At 42.6% G+C, this 24,804-nt stretch overlaps 1 protein-coding gene across 1 annotated transcript in view; it reads right to left on the reverse strand.

Moving 5' to 3' along the window:
- ESYT3 (extended synaptotagmin 3) overlaps nt 1–1,565 on the reverse strand; it is a 55,876-nt gene extending 54,311 nt beyond the window's left edge. Inside the window, exon 1 of the mRNA XM_061420477.1 lies at nt 828–1,565. Within this exon, the coding sequence (XP_061276461.1) occupies nt 828–1,145 (318 nt within the window). The 5' untranslated portion in view covers nt 1,146–1,565. The remainder of the gene's footprint in view (nt 1–827) is intronic.
- Between the last annotated feature and the right edge of the window lie 23,239 nt (nt 1,566–24,804).

Genomic DNA, 24,804 nt, shown 5'->3' on the forward strand with positions numbered 1-24,804 from the left:
TCATCCAGAGAAGAGGGCTTACAGCAGACCAAGTCTCAGACCAAACGCCCCTCTTGCAGGTGTTTCCCAAACTGATCATGAGACTCAGGGAGGTTCCTTAATTCCACCTGGGGGTTGTGAGGTGGGGCCTAGGCTTGTTTCTGTTAGGTGGGCCAGGAGATTCTCAGGATCAGAAGCATTTGAGAAGCCATAGCCCAGGTCATTCCACACCAGGAGATGGTTGTGTAGCTGCAGAGTGTGTATCGGCGTGTCTCTACCAGTCCAGGGAGGGAGAGAAGCCTGTGTCCCAGCTAGGCGGAGGCTGGGCCTCTCTCTCTCCCTCGCAGTCCCATCCCTGAACTCTGGTCTCTAGCCCGGCCGCCTCCCTCTGTCCCGGCCTCTGCCAACGGCAGCTAGTCTGCGTTTCTGTCACTGCTGTATCTGTCAGTGTTGCACCCTGCGTTTTTGCCTTGAATCAACAGGCGAGTGGAAGAAGTGTCTTCTGTCTCCCTCACCAGTAACTTTGCAGAGTCCCAGACGCCCTTGTTTTTCTCCTGGGTGTGGCCCTCCTGCGATTTTTCTCCCAGGTTCTGGGCCCTCAAGTGAAACCCTGGTTCACGCTCCCAGCACAGCAGGACCAGCGGTGGGAATGAGACCAGGGAGCGCCGCGGCGAGAGGCACGGCCACAGCCCCCAGGGTCTGTCCCCTGGGGACCAGGTGTGAGGGTCCTAGGCTCCCGCCCTCCTTCGGGTCTGCGCGCCCCAGCTCCTTCGCCGACCGCAGGTTCCTTCCGAACCCCCAAGGCATCCCCCCAACTCCGACCCTCCGCCCGGCTAGGCCCGGCTCACCCAAGCGGGCAGGTGCTGGCCCAGCAGCTCGCGGCTGATGAACTGGCGTTCGTTGTCTAGGAATTCGAAGGCGGCAGCCAGGCGCCCGAGCTTCCCGCGGCGGTTCCTGCGCCACCACATCCACAGCAGGACGCCGAGCAGCAGCCAGGTGATGCTGAGTCCCAGGTAGCCGGCTAGGTAGACGGGCGCCAGGCAGAACAGCACGCGCGCCGCGAAGGCGTAGAGCTCTGGCAGCAGCTGGCTGGGTAGGCGCGGCTCGCGGCCCGGCGCGCGCTCGGTCCTCCGGGCGCCGGGGGGGCAGGGCTCCTCCGAGGGCATCTCGTCGTCTCCCTCTGCCCTCACCTGAATTCAGGTCTGCGCGCCGCGACGCCCAGGCACATCTGTCCTCCAAGGGCGAGGACCAGACCGCCGCACCGCGCCGCACCTGCCCGAGTGGACTCTCCTGCGCAGTTTCCGCGCCGCGAACTCGGGGTTCTAAGTAGAGCACCGAGCGCAGCGCCTAGGAATGCGCTGCGCCGCAGCAGCTCTCGGCTCTACACCAAGCCTCCAGTTTAGGATGTCTCCGCCCCCGGGGGTGGGTCCAGGCAGCAGGGGGCGGGGTCAGGCTGCTGGGCTGGCGCCTGGCAAGGTCTAAATAGAAACCCAGTGTTGAGGGCGCCCCCGCACTTAAACGTTCTGTGCAGGTGCCCTAAGAAGTTGTAGGCACAACACTCGGGTTTTGCCCCGGGGAGTTTGTGACTCACTGAAGCATGTGGACAAATGGCTTGTCATGGATAAGTATCACCTAAAACCGGTTTCCTACACCCAGTCTGCAATATCCAGCAGTGTAGTATTCTTTTAGCAAGGGCCACCCAGCCCTGAATCTGAGTCCTCTAGGTGGATTAGAGCGCTGTACCTCTGCTCTCTCCTCTTGCACCTATAAAGCTTAGATCTAGCCCTACACCCCACCTGATCAAGCTCAGTGTCTCCCCTCTGCCCCACCCGCACTCCAATCCTCTGTGCCGGGTGTCAGTTTGAAACTTCATTCTTTACATCGATCAGACACTGGGAGTTTCCCGGGCCAGGCCAATCCTGCTCATCTCTGGGCGCCCAGTACTGTAAGCGATGGTGAATGACAAGGGAAATGAAGAGCAAGCCCTTGGGGTGCTTGGCGGCCAGTTATGAAGCCCATGGTTTCTACCTAATCTTTTCTGAATGATCAGAACAGGTGGAGGGCTGAGTTCCAAGTTCAGACAGTAAATCATTTTGTGGATGACATACATTTTAGGCTCGCCAGAGTGGGGACATCAGTTACTGGAATGGGATTTTCAGTTCAGTTCAGTACCTCAGTCGTGTCCAACTCTTAGCGACCCCATGGACTACAGCACACCCGGCCTCCCCGTCCATCACCAACTCCCAGAGTTTACTCAAACTCATGTCCATTGAGTCAATGATGCCATCCAACCATCTCATCCTCTGTTGTCCCCTTCTCCTCCCTCTTTCAATCTTTCCCAGCATCAGAGTCTTCAAATGAGTCAGTTCTTCGCATCAGGTGGCCAAAGTATTGGAGTTTCAGCTTCAGCATCAGTCCTTCCAATGAATATTCAGGACTGATTTCCTTTAGGGTGGACTGGTTGAATCTCCTTGCAGTCTAAGGGACTCTCAAGAGTCTTCTCCAACACCACAGTTCAAAAGCATCAATTCTTTGGTGCTCAGCTTTCTTTATAGTCCAACTCTCACATCCATACATGACTACTGGAAAAACCATAACTTTGACTAGACAGACCCTTTTTAGCAAAGTAATGTCTCTGCTTTTTAATATGCTATCTATGGTGGTCATAATTTGTCTTCCAAGGAGTAAGTGTCTTTTAATTTTATGGCTGCAGTCACCATCTGCAGTGATTTTGGAGCTCAAATAATAATAATAATAAAGTCTGTCAGTGTTCCCACTGTTTACCCATCTATTTGCCATGAAGTGATGGGACCAGATGCCATAATCTTAGTTTTCTGAATGTTGAGTTTTAAGCCAACTTTTTCACTCTCCTCTTTCACTTTCATTAAGAGGCTCTTTAGTTCTTCTTCACTTTCTGCCATAAGGGTGGTGTCATCTGTATATCTGAGGTTATTGATATTTCTCCCGGCAATCTTGATTCCAGCTTGTGCTTCATCCAGCCCAGCATTTCTCATGATGTACTCTGTATATAAGTTAAGTAAGCAGGGTGACAATATACAGCCTTGACGTACTCCTTTCCCAATTTGGAGCCAGTCTGTTGTTCCATGTCCAGTTCTGACTGTTGCTTCCTGACCTGCATACAGATTTCTCAGGAACCAGGTAAGGTGGTCTGGTATTCCCATCTCTTTCAGAATTTTCCACAGTTTGTTGTGATCCACACAATCAAAGACTTTGGCATAGTCAATGAAGCAGAAGTAGATGTTTTTGTGGAACTCTCTTGCTTTTTCGATGATCTAGTGGATGTTGGCAATTTGATCTCTGCTTCCTCTGCCTTTCCTGAATCCAGCTTGAACATCTGGAAGTTCACAGTTCACATACTGTTGAAGCCTGGCTTGGAGAATTTTGATCATTACTTTACTAGCATGTGAGATGAGTGCAATTGTGTGATGTTTTGAGCATTCTTTGGCATTGCCTTTCTTTGGGATTGGAATGAAAAGAATGTGATCTTGAAGCTGGCAAATGATTTGGAATTGTTCTGTGCGAATGTGCTAAGTCACCTCAGTCGTGTTCAACACTGTGACCCTATGGACTGTAGCCTGCTGACATTCTTTCAATAGTTGTATTGAAAGGTCAGACCTGATGGATGACAAGCACAATGTAACTGTATTCCCTTTTCCTCAGTCCTTCAGGTATCTATCTGTCTGTCTGTGTCTGACTTTTCCCTTCTTCTCTCCTGGATAAAATTACTTGTTGTGATGGAATGTGTTAGCAACACCTGTGTTCCTGGTGGTCTGAATAGATGGACCCTCCTCTGTCGTTCTTGGTCTTCCAGGACCAGCCAAAACAGAAGCTGAAACCACTCAGCTTGGCATCCTGTTATTACATTTCCCAGCACAACCTAGGAAGTCAAAGTAGGCAATGCATCTCACTTGAGTTCATTTTTGGAGAGTTCCTTTTTGAATGTACATAATGCTATTAAGGGCTCTGAGAAGTCTGCAGATAAAAAGCTATTATATTTGATTTAAAACACTTTTCCTAGATTATTTGACCACAGAACTCCTTTCCTCAAAACACTCCTCTAGAGGTTGACCCAGGTCAGCTTGAGCTAAAGGAATGAGGATGTTTGATAGGGATGCAGGGAGGTTCTCTGGAACCTGAGGCAGGAATGTGGCTGACTTTTGTGATGGGTGGACTGGGGAGTTAACTGGCAGGACTGGGCTCTGCATCCCTGCTGCTCTGTTGCTGACCTGCCTCTTTTGACTCTGACTGAAGTGGAGCACCTTCCTCACAGCTTCCAGGGTCACAGAGCTCCACAGAGAGACTGCTTAACCCTTATCCATCCTAGTTCCAAATGCCTTGGAGAGAGTACCCGATTGTATCTATTGTCTCCTCCCCTCTAAACACAGCAGGTCTACACCACAGCCTCCCCACCACATTAGTGTGCTTGGGGAAGGGATGTGGAAGGTAGCGTGTTTGGGGAAGATTACCAGAGAAGGAAGTTTGTTGATTTGGGAGCTGATGTCCAAAATTAGATCTGGAGCACCCGGCAGGATGCGGCTACCCCCGCTGTGCTACCTTCTCTGCTCCTTGAACACACCAAGCTTGTTTACAACTCAAGGCTTGTGTACTTGCTGTTCCCTCTCTCCAGAATGATTTCCATGTAAATTTCCTCCAACGTACATTAAGGAAGTGGGATTAGGGTTGATTTTCTTTTCTCTCTTTTCCAAACTTTATTTATAATGGCATTACATTACTCATAAATTAAATATAGAAGAACATTGATAATACAGCAACTAAAACTCCATACCCCATCTAGAACATTGGAGCCATTATTTTCCTTGAACTGCACACACAACTTTAGTTACTACAGACAGCAAAAGACATTTTATGTTCTTTTGGATCAAAACCTGGGGGGAATAATGCCTTCCAGAGCCTTTGCCAGAACCCCTTTGAGAGTTCACTGTATTGTACCACTTTTCCAGAGAATGCTAGCTCATTTGTTCAGTATATTTATTGACTGCTATTGTGGGTTGAATTGTGTCCCCACCCCTACCCCGCAAAATAAGTTGATGTACTAACCCCTGGTACCTATGACTGGGATCTTATTTTAAAATAGGGTCTTGGTACATGGCATTAAGACATGATCATACTGGCTTAGAGTGGGCCCTAAATCCAATGACTAGTGTCCTGATAGAGGTATTTGGAGACAGAGACAGAGGAGCTGTCCAAAGAGAGCAAGGCCATGCGAAGACAGGAGCAGAAGCTGGAATGATACAGTGCAGACCAAGGGGAAGGGCTGCGGGCAGCCACCAGATCTAGGAGGGAAGAGACAAAGAAGCCTAACGCAGAGCCTTCCCAGAAAGCACCGTCCCACCAGCACCTTCATTGAAATCCTTGATTGAACACCTTGACTGCTGGTCTCCAAGACAGTGAAAGAATAAGTTTCTGTTTTTTACACTTGATCTTAGCCAAAAGGCCAATAAGTGATAAATTTCTTTGTTTGCTTTTTAAAAGTTAATGTATTTCTTTGTGGCTGCACCGGGCCATCATCACTGCGGGTAGGCTTTCTCCAGTTGCGGTGCGCAGGCTTCTCTTGTTGCAGCTCCTGGGCTCTAGAGCTCAGGCTCAGTAGTTGTGGTACTTGGGCTTAGCTGCCTCACAGCATGAGGAATCCTCCCAGGCCAGGGATGGAACCCGTGTCCCCTGTATTGGCAGGAGGCTTCTTAACCCTTGGACCACAAGGGAAGTTCTGAATTTACATTGATTTAAGCCACCAGTTTGTGGTACTTTGGTACGGCAGCCCTTGGAAACGAATACAGCCACTGACCAAGAGCCAGACCCTGTTCTCACCACAGGAGGCTCAGTGTAAACAGGATGGATGAGACCCCTGCTCTCACAGAGCTGCCACTCCAGTGGGGGAAGACAGACAGCAACACACAAATAAAGAACAGAAAGTAGCAGGTAAAGAAAACACTGTGAGGAAAGGTAGTCAGTTGTGTGAGAGAGAGTAACTGACATGGGACAGAGGGCTGTTTTATTCTGAGTAATTTAGAAAGGGCTCTCTGAGGAGGTGATGTTTGAGTTGAGACTCAAAAAAAAACCCCAAAAGTCTACATACAACTCAAGTTCATCTTTAAAAGAAACTTAATATCTTGTAAAAATATCTCTTTTAGAGAACAGAAAGAAAGAGCCTCTGATCTGTAGGTGTCATCAGTTTAACATTTGCATTTCCATGAGGGATTAGAGTAATTTTGTATCTCCTCTCTTATCACACTGAGAACTCCATGAGGGCAGCGGCTACATCCTTGTCCTCAATACCCAGCCAGAGTTTGACACAAAGGGAGAGTGCCGTGAGCCGGTGAGGCATTCCACTCGTGACAAAGGTCATGAGGAAGGAAGCTCGGCATACGCAAAGGCGGGATCAAGCCTCAGGAGTTCCCCCGGATATTCTGGAGCATCTACCCGCCAAAAACCAGAGTCTGCCTACTTTATTGCTTTGTGCTCTCACCTCTGACTTTACTGGGGGCTGTCCCCCACCACCATCTCGCTCTCTCTGTCAAAGAGTTAACTTACAGCTCCAATTAATAAAGTTCCTGGGCAATTAGGAGTGTTTAAATCCAAATCCCTCAGATGGCTCTCTAACTCGCCTGACAAGTTTACCTGGACTCCTACAGCTATGCATACGATTGTTTACAGTCTCCCAGCCTCGGGAGGCACGGGAAGCTTAAGATATTCAAATAGTTTAGAACCTCTCAGAGAGTTAGAAACTGTCAGAATAAACTAGTAAAGGATTTCATTGATGAGCCAATGCTTGTTGCCAAGTTTCCACATCCCCTGAATTGTATCCTTGAATGTGTATTAATTAATATAGTTGGTATGTATAAAAAATAAGTAGTGGCCTTGGTGTTAGTAACTTTAGACCCTTAAGGTAATAAATTCTTTCCTTTGTTGTAAACCCATTAAAATCCACCCTATAGGAATGCAATTTTATCTTCGGAAGGTGGCGCCCGAGACAGGCTTTTCGAAGGTAAGTCCCCAACCCCATTCCCCCAGTGTTGAGTTTTTGGGACGGATAGGACCCCACTTAGGGTGCTGCAGACCCCCCTGTAGAATAGACAGGGCGAGAGGAGTGGGAAGTGTTGAAAGTGTTGAAGAGTTAGAGAGGAAAAACGGTTTCTAAAAAGGCTGACAAAAAAGGCCTAATCTTTTGATAGCTAAAAGCAAAATCTTTTACTATACTTAATTTTCTGACATGGGTAACACTGAATCAAATGAAATACAGCTCTTTATAGGAATAATTTTACAGTTATTAAGTAAAAGAGAAATCAAAGTCAAAAAATCTACCATCCAATCATTTTTTACATTTGTACAAGAGCACTGCCCTTGGTTTCTACAACAGGGCACTGTTAACCTAGATATCTGGGAAAAAGTGGGGAAACAGCTAAGAGCTTATTGTGCTCATCATAGCTTGGAGAAAATCCCTACTTACACCTTTCCTCTATGGAACATGACTAGAGATGCTTTAGATCCAGCTCAAGAATTTGAAAAGGTACCTGTTAAAGAGGAAAGTGAAGTTGCAAAAACACCTGTTAAACAGAAAAGCGAATCTGAAAAGGTACCTGTTATAAACAAAAGTGAAACTGAAGAGGTTATACCTAGCTATTGGCAACTAAATGAATGGCTAGCCGCTATGACTGCCAATGAGCATGTAAAAATTAGGGATGAGAAAAAAGATCAGCTCTCCCCTCAGGATGAAAAAGATTTAGAGGAAACAGCAGTTCGATGCCATTCTGATGAAGATTGGTCTTTTTTAGCTAAAGATGCTCCTAAAAGTTTAAGAAAAACATCCCTAATCAGACCATCCGCTCCTAGGAGCTTGAGGGAAACATCCCCAATCAGACAGTCCCTAAGATTTAGTCACCAAACAGTTAAAGGATCTCCGGAATAGGAGAGGAGAAATTCTATTACTCTTTATATATTTGATAAATAAATAAATAGTCACCGACGCCATCTCCCCTTCGAATACCCTGGATCAGCTGGGGCTGGACCTCGGCAGGAGAGGCAAGAGCACAGTCAGTAATTTGTTTGCCCGAGTTGAAATCTAGAAGGGAGAGCTTTCTGACTCCCAGGAAGTCATTCCCTTTTCTTCAGGGCAGTTTCCTCATCTGTAAAATGGAGATTGCAGTAATATTTAAATCAAGGGCTGGTGGGATTTCCCTAGCAATACAGTGGCTAAGACTCTGTGCTTCAATGCAAGGGGTGTGGGTTCCATCCCTGTCCAGGGAACTAAGATTCTACATGCCGAGTGGCTCAGCCAAGAAAATTAAAAAAAAAAAAATAATAATCATGGGCTGGTGATGAGGATTAAGTAAGACTCAGTGTGTTTAAAGTTGTGTGTCCAGATAGGAAAGTCATCAAGGAAGACTTTAGTTTTGTCTGTATTGTTTAACTTATTACAGCAAGAATGTATAATATTTTTTTCTGTATAATCTTTTCCATTGATGACTTGGGTTGTTTTCACCTTTTGTTTATTATGGATAATGCTGCTATGAACTTTGGGTACAAATATCTATTTGAGGCCCTGATTCAATTCTTTGGGGGTATATACCCAGAAGTGGAATTGCTGGATTATGGGGTAATTCCATGTTTAATTTTTTAAGGAAACACCATAATGTTTCTCATTTGTTACATTTAGTTCATTCAGCTTCAGGAAATTACAAAAATAATTCATGCTTGCTTTAACAAATAATACAGAGGTATATGAAGAAGAAGTTTAAATTCATGCACTCCATGTACAATCAGTACTATCTGTTGGGTTTCTTACCTCACTTCTCTTTCTCTATTTGTACAAAGACATCTAACCAGAGCTAGTTTTAGTTCTGGCCCTTTTTTTTCTTTCTTTCCTCCCCCGCCCAAATGGGGATAATATAAACACTAAATCTCCCCATTATCACTCCCACAAAATCTCCATGAGGTATGTTTTAAATATTGAAATTATTTTATAGTTTGTTATTAAGACAGAAAGATCAAAATAACATCCAAATGCTCATTAAAGTGGTAGAAGTATATACAGGAGGAAGCAACCACTAGAATTGTTGGAACCAGACAGGCAAAAAAAAAAGAAAAAAAGTTATAGTTTTCCAAGTAGCTGATCACCTATAGTATGTCACTCTGCAGAGGGTAAATGCATTTAAAATGAGGCCCACAGAGAACAAAGTTCTCAGGGTTTTTTCTGCAAAAGTAGAAGTAGACATGAGACCTGTCACTCAAATTATGAAAAGAGAAATGCCAGGAAAAGTGAGAATAGGACTTACTTTTAGCAAAAGAAAGATGTCATGGTGACCACTGCAGTGAGACTTTCTTGATCTCTTGTTTGGATTCACCAGCATCCAGCCTCTTGTGTGGCTGGCCTCTCCCGGTCTCCAGGAAGAGTGTCCAAGGCCCCCAGCCCCATATTCTATTTATACTTGTCTCCCACTTCTACCTCCCACTAACAGCACCTGCCTGAAATAAATCCATGGATGTTGCCACTTGTGGAATAAATCTTTCTGTTTTGTTTTTAATATTTATTGTGTATTTGCTTATTGGGCTGTGCCAGGTCTTAGTTGCAGCCTGTGGGATCTTGAATCTTTGTTGTGTCGTGTGAGACCTAGTTCCCCGACCAGGGATTGAACACAGGCCAAGTGCATTGGGAGTGGAGAGTCTTAGCCACTGGATCACAGGGGAAGTCCCCAAATAAGTCTTTTTGATTATTAAAAAAAAAATTTTATCTTTCCAAATGTATAAATACATATATGTCCTCAAAGACAATAGACTTATTTTAGAATTGTTAGATCTGCCTTAAATGTGTTGGTAATGTCCCAAAGAAAAGCAATGCCAAAGAATGCTCAAACTACTGCACAATTGCACTCATCTCACACGCTAGTAAAGTAATGCTCAAAATTCTCCAAGCCAGGCTTCAGCAATACGTGAGCCGTGAACTTCCTGATGTTCAAGCTGGTTTTAGAAAAGGCAGAGGAACCAGAGATCAAATTGCCAACATCCGTTGGATCATGGAAAAAGCAAGAGAGTTCCAGAAAAACATCTATTTCTGCTTTATTGACTATGCCAAAGCCTTTGATTGTGTGGATCACAACAAACTGTGGAAAATTCTGAAAGAGATGGGAATACCAGACTACCTGACCTGCCTCTTGAGAAATCTGTATGCAGGTCAGGAAGCAACAGTTAGAACTGGACATGGAACAACAGACTGGTTCCAAATAGGAAAAGGAGTACGTCAAGGCTGTATATTGTCACCCTGCTTATTTAACTTCTATACAGAGTACATCCTGAGAAACGCTGGACTGGAAGAAACAAAAGCTGGAATCAAGATTGCCGGGAGAAATATCAATAACCTCAGATATGCAGATGACACCACCCTTATGGCAGAAAGTGAAGAGGAACTAAAAAGCCTCTTGATGAAAGTGAAAGTGGAGAGTGAAAAAGTTGGCTTAAAGCTCAACATTCAGAAAACAAAGATCATGGCATCCGGTCCCATCACTTCATGGGAAATAGATGGGGAAACAGTGGAAACAGTGTCAGACTTTATTTTTCTGGGCTCCAAAATCACTGCAGATGGTGACTGCAGCCATGAAATTAAAAGATGCTTACTCCTTGGAAGGAAAGTTATGACCAACCTAGATAGCATAATCAAAAGCAGAGACATTACTTTGCCAACAAAGGTCCATCTAGTCAAGGCTATGGTTTTTCCAGTGGTCATGTATGGATGTAAGAGTTGGACTCTGAAGAAGGCTGAGTGCCAAAGAATTGATGCTTTTGAAGTGTGGTGTTGGAGAAGACTCTTGAGAGTCCCTTGGACTGCAAGGAGATCCAACCAGTCCATTCTGAAGGAGATCAGTCCTGGGTGTTCTTTGGAAGGAATGATGCTAAAGCTGAAACTCCAGTACTTTGGCCACCTCATGCAAAGAGTTGACTCATTGGAAAAGACTCTGATGCTGGGAGGGATTGGGGGCAGGAGGAGAAGGGGACGACAAAGGATGAGATGGCTGGATGGCATCACTGACTCGATGGACGTGAGTTTGAGTGAACTCCGGGAGTTGGTGATGGACAGGCAGGGAGGCCTGGCGTGCTGTGATTCATGGGGTGGCAAAGAGTCGGACACAACTGAGCGACTGAACTGAACTGAACTGAATGTTCCTTTGGCCCATACAATTATGAAGGAAAACTGCAACTCTCATTCCTTAATTGTGAAGAGTAGGTTCCTGGGATGTATTAAATGTTTATACCTGCTGTGGTAGATAATCACTTAATACCTGTTAGTAATTCAAATTCTGACTGTACTTATTTTTATTAATAATTTATTTTTAATTGGAGGATAATTGCTCTACAATATTGTGTTGGTTTCTGCCATACATCAACATGAATCAGCCATAGGTATGCATATGTCCCCTCTTTCTTGAACCTCCTTGAACCCCATCCTATTCCTCTAGGTTGTCACAGAGCACTGAGTTTGAACTCCCCACGTCATACAGCCAGTTCCCACAGGCTGTCTATTTTACATACGGTAATGTATATTTCCATGCTACTCTCTTCATTCATCCCACCCTTCCCTTCCCCCCTGTGTCCACAAGTCTTCCTCTCTGTCCCCACTGCTGCCCTGCACATAGGTTCATCAGTGCCATCTTTCTAGATTCCATAGATATGCATTACTATACAATGTTTGTTTTTCTCTTTCTGACTTGCTTCACTCTGTATAACAAGCTCTAGGTTCATCCATCTCATTAGAACTGACTCAAATGCGTTTCTTTTTTGGCTGAGTAATATTCTATTGTATATATGTGCCACAGCTTCTTTATCCATTCATCTGTTGATGGACATCTAGGTTTCTTCTATGTCCTGGCTATTGTAAATAGTGCTGCAATGAACACTGGGGTACATGTGGCTTTTTCAGTTATGGTTTTCTCAGGCTATGTGCCAAGTAATGGGGTTGTTGGGTCATATGGTAGCTTTATTCCTAGTTGTTTTTAGGAATCTCCATACTATTATCCATAGTGGCTGTGTCAATTTACATTCCCACCAACAGTGCAAGAGGGTTCCCTTTTCTCCACACCCTCTCCAGAATTTATTGTTGGTAGATTTTTTGTTGATGGCGATTCTGACTGTTGTGAGGTGAAACCTCATTGTAGTTTTGATTTGCATTTCCCTAATTGAGCATCTTTTCATGTGTTTATTAGGCATCTCTATGTGGAAACAGTGTCAGACTTTATTTATTTGGGCTCCAAAATCACTACAGATGGTGATTGCAGCCATGAAATTAAAAGACACTTACTCCTTGGAAGGAAAGTTATGACCAACCTAGATAGCATATTCAAAAGAAGAGACATTACTTCGCCAACAAAGGTCCATCTAGTCAAGGCTATGGTTTTTCCAGTGGTCATGTATGGATGTGAGAGTTGGACTGTGAAGAAAGCTGAGCACCGAAGAATTGATGCTTTTGAACTGTGGTGTTGGAGAAGACTCTTGAGAGTCCTTTGGACTGCAAGGAGATCCAACCAGTCCATTCTGAAGGAGATCAGCCCTGGGAGTTCTTTGGAAGGAATGATGCTAAAGCTGAAACTCCAGTACTTTGGCCACCTCATGTGAAGAGTTGACTCATTGGAAAAGACCCTAATGCTGGGAGGGATTGGGGGCAGGAGGAGAAGGGGACGACAAAGGATGAGATGGCTGCATGGCGTCACTGACTCGATGGATGTGGGTCCGAGTGAACTCCGGGAGTTGGTGATGGACAGGGAGGCCTGGCGTGCTGCGATTCATGTGGTCGCAAAGAGTCGGACACGACTGAGTGACTGAACTGAACTGATGTCTTCTTTGGAGAAATGTCTTTTTAGGTCTTCTGCCCATTTTTTGATTGGGTTATTTGTTTTTCTGGTATTGAGCTACATGAGCTGCTTGTATATTTTGGAGATTAGTCCTTCGTCAGTTGCTTCATTTGCTATTGTTTTTTCCCATTCCGAGGGTTGTCTTTTCACAGTGTTTATAGTTTCCTTTGGTGTGCAAAAGCTTTTAAGTTTAATTAGGCCCCATTTGTTTATTTGTTTTCTTTAATTTCCACTTCTCTAGTGGATTTTTTAGTGTGGAAACATGATCTGGAAGTTTTGGTACTATTTTAATTTTATTTTTGCCCAGTATCCCTTCCTTTATCTTGTAACCTGTGAAAAATTGATTCCTCTCATTTTCCAAAAACAGGCCTAGCTCCTACAATCTGATGTTTAATCCCACCTTTGTATTTGACTCCTTTGTTCATTCATTCAATAAGTATTCACTGAGAGTCTTCATACCAGGCAATATATAGAACGCAGGAGATGCAGCAGTGAGTGAAGCAGACAAAACTCCTACCTTGGGAAGTTTATGTTCTAATTTTTTTTTTCTTGCTTGGTAGGCTAGCTATCATATATTTTTTCCTAATGTATTCCACCCTACTCTTTAAGGGCCTAATATAATTTTGAGCTTCTTCTACCTTTGACCAGATCAGTCAAAATCACTCCCCTGACCTCAGACAGCAGTCACAGTTTTCAGCAGAGAATCTCTAAGGAGCATCTTCCGATACATGATGTTGTTGGAAACCAATTATTCTGTTTCACATGCTGTTTGTGTTTTTTTGATCTGGAATCTTCTGTCAGTTCCAGTCCTGTTACTCAGCTGGAGATTGCTCCTCAGGTTCCTGCCTGGGGTGACACAGACTCTCCCAGGATTGGCAGATGCAGAAGTAGCAGAAGTGCCTGCCATGGAAAGGCACCAGTCTCTCAGTAATCCATGCTGACACTGCAGCTCAACCCCGCTTGGAGGTCTGTGACTGCTGCTGCAATCACCTCCATGTAATGCACGCCAGTGCTGACCCAGGGGCAAACCTGCCTCTGCAGAAACAGGGACCAAGTGAGAGATGGCAGTCCCCTCTGTCATCACCACCCTTCTGGAAAACTAGCAGGCTGTCTAACTGCACACCTCTACATTGGCTGCAGTTCTATCTCAAGTCCTTCAGTTTCAATTTTTCACATAAACTGCCTTAATAATTATGTGCTGTGTGATTAGTCACTCAGTCGTGTCCAACTCTTTGCGATCCCTGCAACCTGCCAGGCTCCTCTGTCCATGGGATTTTCCAGACAAGAATACTGGAGTGGGTTGCCATGCCCTCCACCAGGAGATCTTCCCAATCCAGGGATCAAATTCAGATCTCCCACATTTCAGGCAGATTCTTTACCATCTGAGCCACCAGGCAAGTCCAAGAATACTGGAATGGGTAGCCTATCCCTTTCCCAGATGATCTTCCTGACCCAGGAATCGAACCAGGGTCTCCCGCGTTGCAGGTGGATTCTTTGCCACCTCTTTTCTTAATTAGTTGCATTTTCAAAACTAATTGTGATATGGTTTTCAAGGAATTTTTCAACTTAACCTAAATTTTCAAATGTATTAGCATAGAAGTGCTTCTAATGTTGTTTTTAAATGGCTGTAGGATCTATAATAATGTTCCATTTAAATTCTTGTTAGCTACTTTTTGTTTTTTTTGTTGTTCCCTTAATCAGTCTTGTTAGGGATTTATCAAATTTATTAATCTTTTTAATAATCAATTTTTGACTTCAATTATTTTCTTTATTGGATGTCTTTCTGCTTCCTAATCATCCTGCTTCTATCTTAATTATTTCCATTATTCTACTTTCTTTGGGTTTACTCTGCTCAGTTTTTTTCCTTTTAGCTAACTTCTTGAGATAGAAGTTAAGATAATTTAATTTCAGCCTCTTTTCTCTTATATGCATTTAGAGCTATAGGTTTTCCTCAAGGCACAGCTACAACTGCATTCAACAAGTTTTTAAAATAACAAATTGCTAACATTTGGAAAAGGTCAGTTTTCATTCCAATTCCAAAGAAAGGCAATGCCAAAGAATGCTCAAACTACTGCACAATTGCACGCATCTCACACGCTAGTAAAGTAATGCTCAAAATTCTCCAAGCCAGGTTTCCAGAAATACGTGAAACGTGAACTTCCTGATGTTCAAGCTGGTTTTAGAAAAGGCAGAGGAACCAGAGATCAAATTGCCAACATCCGCTGGATCATGGAAAAAGCAAGAGAGTTCCAGAAAAACATCTATTTCTGCTTTATTGACTATGCCAAAGCCTTTGACTGTGTGGATCACAATAAACTGTGGAAAATTCTGAAAGAGATGGGAATACCAGACCACCTGACCTGCCTCTTGAGAAATCTGTATGCAGGTCAGGAAGTAACAGTTAGAACTGGACATGGAACAACAGACTGGTTCCAAATAAATATGAAAAGGTGTATGTCAAGGCTGTATATTATCACCTTGCTTATTTAACTTATATGCAGAGTACATCATGAGAAACGCTGGACTGGAGAAGCACAAGCTGGAATCAAGATTGCCGGGAGAAATATCAATAACCTCAGATATGCAGATGACACCACCCTTATGGCAGACAGTAAAGAGGAACTAAAAAGCCTCTTGATGAAAGTGAAAGTGGAGAGTGAAAAAGTTGGCTTAAAGCTCAACATTCAGAAAACAAAGATCATGGCATCCGGTCCCATCACTTCATGGGAAATAGATGGGGAAACAGTGGAAACAGTGTCAGACTTTATTTCTGGGGGCTCCAAAATCACTGCAGATGGTGACTGCAGCCATGAAATTAAAAGACGCTTACTCCTTGGAAGGAAAGTTATGTCCAACCTAGATAGCATAATCAAAAGCAGAGACATTACTTTGCCAACAAAGGTCCATCTAGTCAAGGCTATGGTTTTTCCTGTGGTCATGTATGGATGTGAGAGTTGGACTGTGAAGAAGACTGAGCGCCGAAGACTTGATGCTTTTGAAGTGTGGTGTTGGAGAAGACTCTTGAGAGTCCCTTGGACTGCAAGGAGATCCAACCAGTCCATTCTGAAGGAGATCAGTCCTGGGATTTCTTTGGAAGGAATGATGCTAAAGCTGAAACTCCAGTACTTTGGCCACCTCATGCAAAGAGTTGACTCATTGGAAAAGACTCTGATGCTGGGAGGGATTGGGGGCAGGAGGAGAAGGGGACGACAGAGGATGAGATGGCTGGATGGCATCACTGACTCGATGGATGTGAGTCTGAGTGAACTCCGGGAGTTGGTGATGGACAGGGAGGCCTGGCGTGCTGCGATTCATGGGGTCACAAAGAGTTGGACATGACTGAGCGACTGAACTGAATTGAACTGAACCAATTATACATCAGTGTTATCACCAGAATTAGATATGGAACATCTTTATCACTCCAGAAATTTTCCACCTGCTTCTTGCCAGTTAACACTCATGTCCAGAGGTAACTACTCTTCTGATTTCTATTACCATTGGTAGATGTGCCAATAAAATATAAATTTCATATAAAATTCATATAAAATTTCACATAAATCAAATCCAACAGTATCCCTATAGTATATATACTTTTGTGTATACAGCTTTTTTGCTCAACTTAATGTTTTAGTTATTAAATATTAATCTGTGTTATTGCATGTGTGATTTTTAAATGCCTTGTAACAGTCCATTGTATGGATGTAGTACAATTTGGGCTTCCCAGGTGGCGCTGGTGGTAAACAATCCACCTGCCATTGCAAGAGATGAGGATTTGATCCCTGGGTGGGGAAGATCCCCTGGAGACGGAAATAGCAACCCACTCCAGTATTCTTGCCTGGAAAATTCTATAGACAGAGGAGCCTGGTGGGTTACAGTCCACTGGATTCCAAACAGTCAGACACAATTGAACAGATGCTAAAATTTATTGATCCATTTTTCTGAAGGCAGAAATTTAGTAGATTTTTAAAGAGTTTTTTGCTATTATAAATAAAACTGCTATGAAAATTATTACACTTGTATTAGGTTGGTGACAAAGTAATTGTGGTTTTTGACTGTGAATTTTGAATCGTTATAACTAGGCCCAAACACATCTTTATTAATCAAAATAGAAAATATAACAATCAACACAATGTTGTCAAAAATAAATAAATTTGGTCATTCCTGTAGCATAAAAATCGGTGTTTCGGGATTTGATGAACCTTGGAAAGCATTTTCTTCCTCCCACTGGTTGTGGAAGCAGTTTCCCTATAAAAAGTTGTTGAGATGAAGGAATTCTGGTCGACTGGTAAGAGGTCAGGTGAATATGGCCCTTAAGGCAAAACTTTGTAGCCCAATTGGTTCAACTTTTGAAGCATTGGTTGGGTGACATTTGGTTGGGTGCTGTTGTGGAGAAGAACTGGGCCATTTCTGTTGATGATGCTGGCTGCAGGCATTGCAGTTTTCAGTGCATCTCATCAACTTGCTGAGCATATGTGGGGAAGTTAACAAGATGGTGCCAGCCAGGCACTCTTGCCCCATGCTCTCATGCCCTCTTGGCCCATGTTCTGTGAAAAATTACTTTGCATGGTTGTGTAACAGCTGAGATCGCTTATGGCACTGTGCATGCGCTTGCTTGGTTGGGCTACTTTGTGCAGTACGCCTGTATGGGCACCATCTGGTAAGGCTTTGCTGTTGCATTGAGGCTACATTGGGGTGGCATCGTGGTTATGTTATGGCTGTGTTATGGCTATGTTATGGTTATGTTGTAGCTGCTGCTACAGCTGCTGCATCAGCCAGGAGAGAGGCTGTGTTACGGTTGCTGTGCCAGCCAGGAGAGAATAAACACATCTGCAGTTCCTGCAGCTCCTCGTGTCTTCTTCCAGCCTCTTATCTACCCTGGGTTCAGCAAACAGTGCAGACAGTGTGAATAGCAAGACAGCTGGCATCACAAGCAGGATTAGCAATTCAGCATACTTCTTAGATGTAATGGTTTTGCCAAGATTCAGAAAGCTGTAGCGGATCAGACAGGCAGCATGCCACCAAATAATGACCATGACCTTTTTTGGTGCAAGCTTGTCTTTGGGAAGTGTTTTGGAGCTTCTTCTCAGTCCAACCACTGAGCTGGTCATTGCTGGTTGTTGAATACAATCCACTTTTCATCGCACATCACTATCCAATGGAGAAATGGTTCATTGTTGCTGTGTAGAATAAGAGAAGATGACACTTCAGAATGATGATATTTTTTGATTTGTAGTCAGTACATGAGGCTCCCACTTATTGAGGTTTTTCACCTTTCTACTGCTACTACTGCTACTACTAAGTCACTTCAGTCGTGTCCAACTTTGTGTGACCCCAGAGACGGCAGCCCACCAGGCTCCCCTATCCCTGGAATTCTCCAGGCAAGAACACTGGAGTGGGTTGCCATTTCCTTCTCCAATGCATGAAAGTGAAAGGTGAAAGTAAAGTCGCTCAGTTGTGTCTGACTCTTCGAGACCCCATGGACTGCAGCCTACCAGGCTCCTCCACCCATGGGATTTTCCAGGCAAGAGTACTGGAGTGGGGTGCCATTGCCTTCACCTTTCTAATTTTCTTCAAATGCTGAACAACCATAGAATGGTCGATGTTGAGTTCTTTGGCAAATTCTCACGTAGTTGTAAGAGAATCAGCTTCGATGATCCTCTCAACTGGTCACTGTCAACGTCCAATGGCCGGCCACTGCACTCCTCATCTTCAAGGCTCTGGTCTGCTTTGCAAAACTTCTTGAACCACCACGGCACTTTTCGTTCGTTAGCAGTTCCTGGGCCAAACATGTTGTTGATGTTGTGAGTTGTCTCTGTTGCTTTATGACCCATTTTGAACTCGAATATAAGAAAAGTGCTCAAATTTTCTTTTTTGTCTAACATTTCCCTAGTCTAAAATAAATATAAAGTAAACATCAAATAATAAATCATTAGCAAAAAATAAATTAGCAGAAGTGAGAAATGCACATTAAAATGATGTATAACATAACAACATTTATTTAAGAATGTATTCCAATGTCAAACAGCAAAGTTTAATAATGCAAAAATCAAAATTACTTTTGCACCAACCTAAATATTTTAGGTAGACATATATTCTCTTGGTCTTGTGTGGAATTGCTTGGTAATAGGATATGTGGATTTTTAGTCTTAGTAGATACTGCTAATGTCTCTGCTATTTTAAATAGCAATGTTCTGAATAAATATTAATTTTATTATTTTTCTCATTTCCTGACATATTTATAATTAACAGTATGGAAGAGTTGGGGCTTCCCTGGTGGCTCAGACAGTGAAGAATCCACTTGCAGAGCAAGACACCTGGGTTCAATCCCTGGGTTGGGAAGATCCCCTGGAGAAGGGAATGGCTATCCACTCTAGTACTCTTGCCTGGAGAAATCTATGGTCAGAGGTGCCTTGAGGGCTGCAATCCATGGGGTCGCAGAATCGGACACAACAGAGCAACTAACACTTTCACTTTCAAGGAAGATTTTAATGCTTTGTCAAACTTCTTTTTAAAATAATATGTCTATGCTGTTATGTCTTTTCCAGATTTAGTTATTCACTGTTGCCTGCGCTGGCTCCTCGTTGCTGTGTGCAGGCTTTCTCTAGTTGCAGTGAGCAGGGTCAACACTTGTTATGGTACACAGGCTTATTGCAGTGGGCTCTCTTGTTGTGGAGCACAGGCTTTAGGCTTGTGGGCTTCAATAATTTCGGTGGGTGCAATAGCTGTGGTGTTCTGGCTTAGGTGCTCTGCAACGTGTGGGATCTTCCTGGACCGAGTATTGAACCTGTGTCTCCTGCCTTGGCAGGTAGATTCTTTACCATTGAGCCACCAGGGAAGTCCCCTCTCAAACATTTTTAAAGGTCACGGAATAATCACAATTTTTCTCCTTAAGATTAAGATTATTAAGGTTATTAAGATTAAGATTATTATTAAGGCTAAGATTATTAAAGTCACTGTGAACAGTTTCAACTTGTCCTACACTACTGTGCAAAGTGAGGACTGCCTATATTTATCACAACATAATCACAAGAGTGATAGCCTGTCACCTTTTCCATGTTCTGTTGGCTAAAAGCACGTCACTTATTCTCACTCAAATGGGGCAGATCAGATTATACAGGGCTTAATGCTAGAGGGGAGAGATCATGGCCTGTTTTCAAACTTTGCCTCAGGTCAGTTTAGTTGTCGCTCAGTCATGTCTGACTCTTTGTGACCCCATGGACTGCAGCACACCCGGCCTCCCTGTCCATCACCAACTCCCAGAGTTTACTCAAACTCACGTCCATTGAGTCAGTGATGCCATCCAACCATCTTACCCTCTGTCATTCCCTTCTCCTCCTGCCTTCAATCTTCCCCAGCATCAGAGTCTTTTCAAATGAGTCAGTTCTTCGCATCAGGTGGCCAAAGTATTGGAGTTTCAGCTTCAACATCAGTCCTTCCAATGAACACTCAGGACTGATCTCCTTTAGGATGGACTGGTTGGATCTCCTTGTAGTCCAAGGGACTCTCAAGAGTCTTCTCCAACACCACATTCAAAAGCATCAATTCTTCGGTGGTCAGCTTTTTTTATAGTCCAACTCTCACATCCATACATGACTATTGGAAAAACTATAGCCTTGACTAGACGGACCTTTGTTGGCAAAGTAATGTCTCTGCTTTTTACCATGCTGTCTAGGCTGGTCATAACTTTCCTGCCAAGGAGTAAGTGTCTTTTAATTTCATGGGTGCAGCCACTATCTGCAGTGATTTTAAAGCCCCCCAAAATAAAATCTGTCACTGTTTCCACTGTTTCCCCATCTATTTGCCATGAAGTGATGGGACCGGATGACATGATCTTCGTTTTCTGAATGTTGAGCTTTAAGCCAACTTTTTCACTCTCCACTTTCACTTTCATCAAGTGGCTCTTAAGTTCTTCACTTTCTGCCATAAGGGTGGTATCATCTGCATATCTGAAGTTATTGATATTTGTCCCGGCAATCTTGATTCCAGCTTGTGTTTCTTCCAGCCCAGAGTTTCTCATGATGTACTCTGCATATAAGTTAAATACGCAGGGTGACAATATACAGCCTTGATGTACTCCTTTTCCTATTTGGAACCAGTCTGTTTTTCCATGTCCAGTTCTAACTGTTGCTTCCTGACCTGCATACAGATTTCTCAAGAGGCAGGTCAGGTGGTCTGGTATTCCCATCTCTTTTAGAATTTTCCACAGTTTATTGTGATCCACACAGTCAAAGGCTTTGGCATAGTCAATAAAACAGAAATAGATGTTTTTGTGGAACTGTCTTATTTTTTTGATGATCCAGCGGAAGTTGGCAATTTGATCTCTGGTTCCTCTGCCTTTTCTAAAGCCAGCTTGAACATCTGGAAGTTCACAGTTTATGACTGAGTTTTCTAATCATGAACATATGACCATGTTACATCTATTCATTTGGTAAGGTCTTCTGTAGTTTGTGGGTTGGTTTTGTTAATTTATTTGTTTAGGACAATGTCTGTAACTTTTAGAATAGAGGACTTGCATAATTTTTAAAGAGCTTTTCCTAGGTTTTAAATATTTTTGTTGCTATGGTAAGTGTGTTGATTTTTAAATTTTATTTTCTAGTACTTTGTGACCAGTAGATAGAAATACAATAGATTTTTTTTTTAATTTTGAACTTGTATTCACCAAGTCAACTTATTAGTTTGTATATTCTTTTAGATACTACACAAATATAATCATGTTGTCTGCCAATTAGCACATTTTTATGTCTTCCTTTCCAATCTTTATGTCTCTAGTTTCTTTTCATTGCCTTTTTGGAATGGCTAGGGCTTCCACTACAATGCTGAATAGAACAAGAGTAAAATTCTTGTTTTGTTCCTGATGTTAAAGCATTCAATATATTATCATTGTGTATGATTTAACTGTAATTCTTTAAGGATGTGCTTCATCAGATTAAGAAACTTCTTTTATATTAGTTGGCTGAATTTGATGTTAAATTTGAGTAAGTGCTTTTTCTGAATCTATGGGGATGATTATGCAGTCCTCCCCTTTTTTTTTCAGTAAATGCTGCAAACTATGGTGATTGATTTGTGGATATTAATTAAATGGATGTATATATTTGACCCTGCAGGCCTAGGATAAAACTTGTTTATCATTAGATATTATCGTTCTACCTTATTAGAATTATTTGATTTGCTAATGTTTTGCTAATAGAATGTTGGCATCTGTATTCATGAGCAACATAGGTCTGAAATATTCCATTCTTGTAATTTTCTTCCCTTGTTGATTTGTGATATCAGGATTATCCTGTCCTCTTAAATGAGGGAGAAGTTTCATTTTCCTCTGTCTTTGAAAAAGTTTTTGTTTGGTTTGTAATGTATCTTCCTTTGATGTTTGGTAGAAATCAAGTCATTTGGGTTTAGGGTTTTCTTTGTGGAAAAGTTATTAATTATTAATTTAACTTCACTAACACCTATGACTATTCCTGTATTTTATTTATTCTTATGTCAGCTGGGAAAGATTGAGGGCAGGAGGAAAATGGGGTGACAGCTGATGAATGGTTGGATGGCATCATCAACTCAGTGGACATGAGTTTGAGTAAACTCCAGGACATAGTGAAGGTCAGGGAAGCCTGGCGTACTATAGTCCACGGGGTCGCAAAGAGTTGGACGTGACTGAGTGACTGAACAACAACAATGTCAGGTTTATGTTCAATATGTTATGGTTTCTTTATTTGTCAGTTAAAAACTGTTCTATTTTCCATTATGGTTTTCTCTTTGATCCATTGATTATTTAGAATTTTCTATTTAATTTTTAAATAGTTGGAAATTTTCAGTATGTTCATTATTGATTTTTTTTCATTTGATTCCATTGTGGTTAGAGAAAAATTTTTGTATAATTTCAATCCTCAGATATATGCTGTTTTGTTTTATGATCCAGCACACACTCTGTCTTTCATTTCAATCTTAAAGAAAGGCAATGCCAAAGAATGTTAAACTGCCATACTGTGCTCATTTCATATGTAAGGTTACGCCCAAAAGCTTTCAAGTTAGGCTTCAGCAGTATGTGAACTGAGAACTTCAAGATGTACTAGCTGGGTTTAGAAAAGGCAGAGGAACCAGAAATCAAATTGCCAACCTTCATTGGATCATAGAGAAAGCAAGGGAATTCCAGAAAAACATCTACTTTTGCTTAATTGACAACAAACTGTGGAAAATTCTTAAAGAGATGAGAATACTAGACCACCTTTACTGCCTCCTCAGAAACCTGTATGCAGGTCAAGAAGCAACAGTTAGAACTGGGCATGGAACAACTGACTGGCTCAAAATTGGGAAAGGAGTAAGACAAGGGTGTATATTGGCAGCCTGCTTATTTAACTTACATGCAGAGTACATCATATGAAATGCCAGCCTGGATGAATGATAAGCTGATTGCCAGGAAAAATTTCAGCAACCTTAGATATTTAGATGATACTATTCTAACAGCAGAAAGACAAGAGGAACTAAAGAGTCTCTTGATAAGGGTGAAAGAGGAGAGTGAAAAAGCTGGCTTAAAACTCAACATTCAAAAAACTAAGATCATGACGTCCAGTTCCATCACTTCATGGCAATTAGAAGGGGAAAAGTGGAAGCTTTAACAGACTTTATTTTCTTGGGCTCCAAAACCACTGTGAACACTAACTGCAGCCACGAAATTAAAAGACATTTGCTCCTTGGAAGGAAAGCTATGACAAGCCTAGACAGCATATTAAAAAGCAGAGACATCACTTTGCCAATAAAGGTCCACCTAATCAAAGCTATGGTTTTCCAGTAGTCATGTACAGATGTGAAAGCTGAACCATAAAGAAAGCTGAGCACTGAAGAATTGATGCTTTTGAGCTGTGGTGCTGGAGAAAACTCTTGAGAGTTTCTTGCCTGCAAGCAGATCAAACTAGTCAATCCTAAAGAAAATCAGCCCTGAATACTCATTGGAAGGACTGATGCTGAAGCTGAAGCTCCAATACTTTGGCAACCTGATCTGAAGAGCTTACTCATTGGAAAAGACCCTGATGCTGGGAAAGATTGAGGGTAGGAGGAGAAGGGGGCGACAGAGGATGAGATGGTCAGATAGGATCACTGACTCAATGGACATGAGTTTGAGCAAACTCTTGAGTGACAGTGAAGGACAGGGGAGCCTGGCATGCTGCAGTCCATGGGGTCACAAAGAGTCGGACACGGATTCTGACTGAACAACAACAAATATACTCTTAGTTTCATGGGGGCTTGCATATAAATTTCATTCTGCAGTTGGTAGGTATCATATTCTATATATGACACTTAGATCAAAAAGATTAATACTATAGATTAGAACTCCATATCCTTACTAATTTTTTGTCTCACTCTTCTTAAGGTATTGTGAGGAAAGTTAAAATGTTTTGTGACTATTGGTTTGTCTCTTCCTTCTTTTAATTCTGTCAAATATTGTTTCATGGATTTTAAAGCTGTGATATTGGGCACATACACATTTATAATTGTCTCTTGATGTTTGTGTTGTATGCTCAGACTCTTGAGTTGGGTCTAACTCTTTGCAACTCCTTGGACTGTAGCCCACCAGGCCTCTCTGTCCATGGGATTTTTCAGGCAAGAATACTGGAGTAGGGTACCATTTACTCCTCCAGGGGATCTTCTTGACCCAGGGGTCGAACCTTTGTCTCTTATGTCTCCTGCTTTGGCAGGCATATTCTTTACCACTAGCTCCACCTGGGAAGGCCTGTCTCTTGAATTCACCATTATTATAAAATGTCCCTGTATCTCTGAGAGTTCACCTTGTCTTGAATATGAATATAACCACTCCAGCTTTCTGTGCTTACTGTTTCTGTTTGTGTGATATATCTTTTTCTATCCTTTTACTTTCAACTTATCTGTGTTCTTATATTTAAAATGTGTCTCATATATATAAAGTTGGGTCATTTAAATAAACTAATTAGAAATCTCT

The sequence above is a fragment of the Bos javanicus genome, chromosome 1, assembly GCF_032452875.1.
Source record: "Bos javanicus breed banteng chromosome 1, ARS-OSU_banteng_1.0, whole genome shotgun sequence".
Taxonomy (NCBI): Eukaryota; Metazoa; Chordata; class Mammalia; order Artiodactyla; family Bovidae; genus Bos; species Bos javanicus.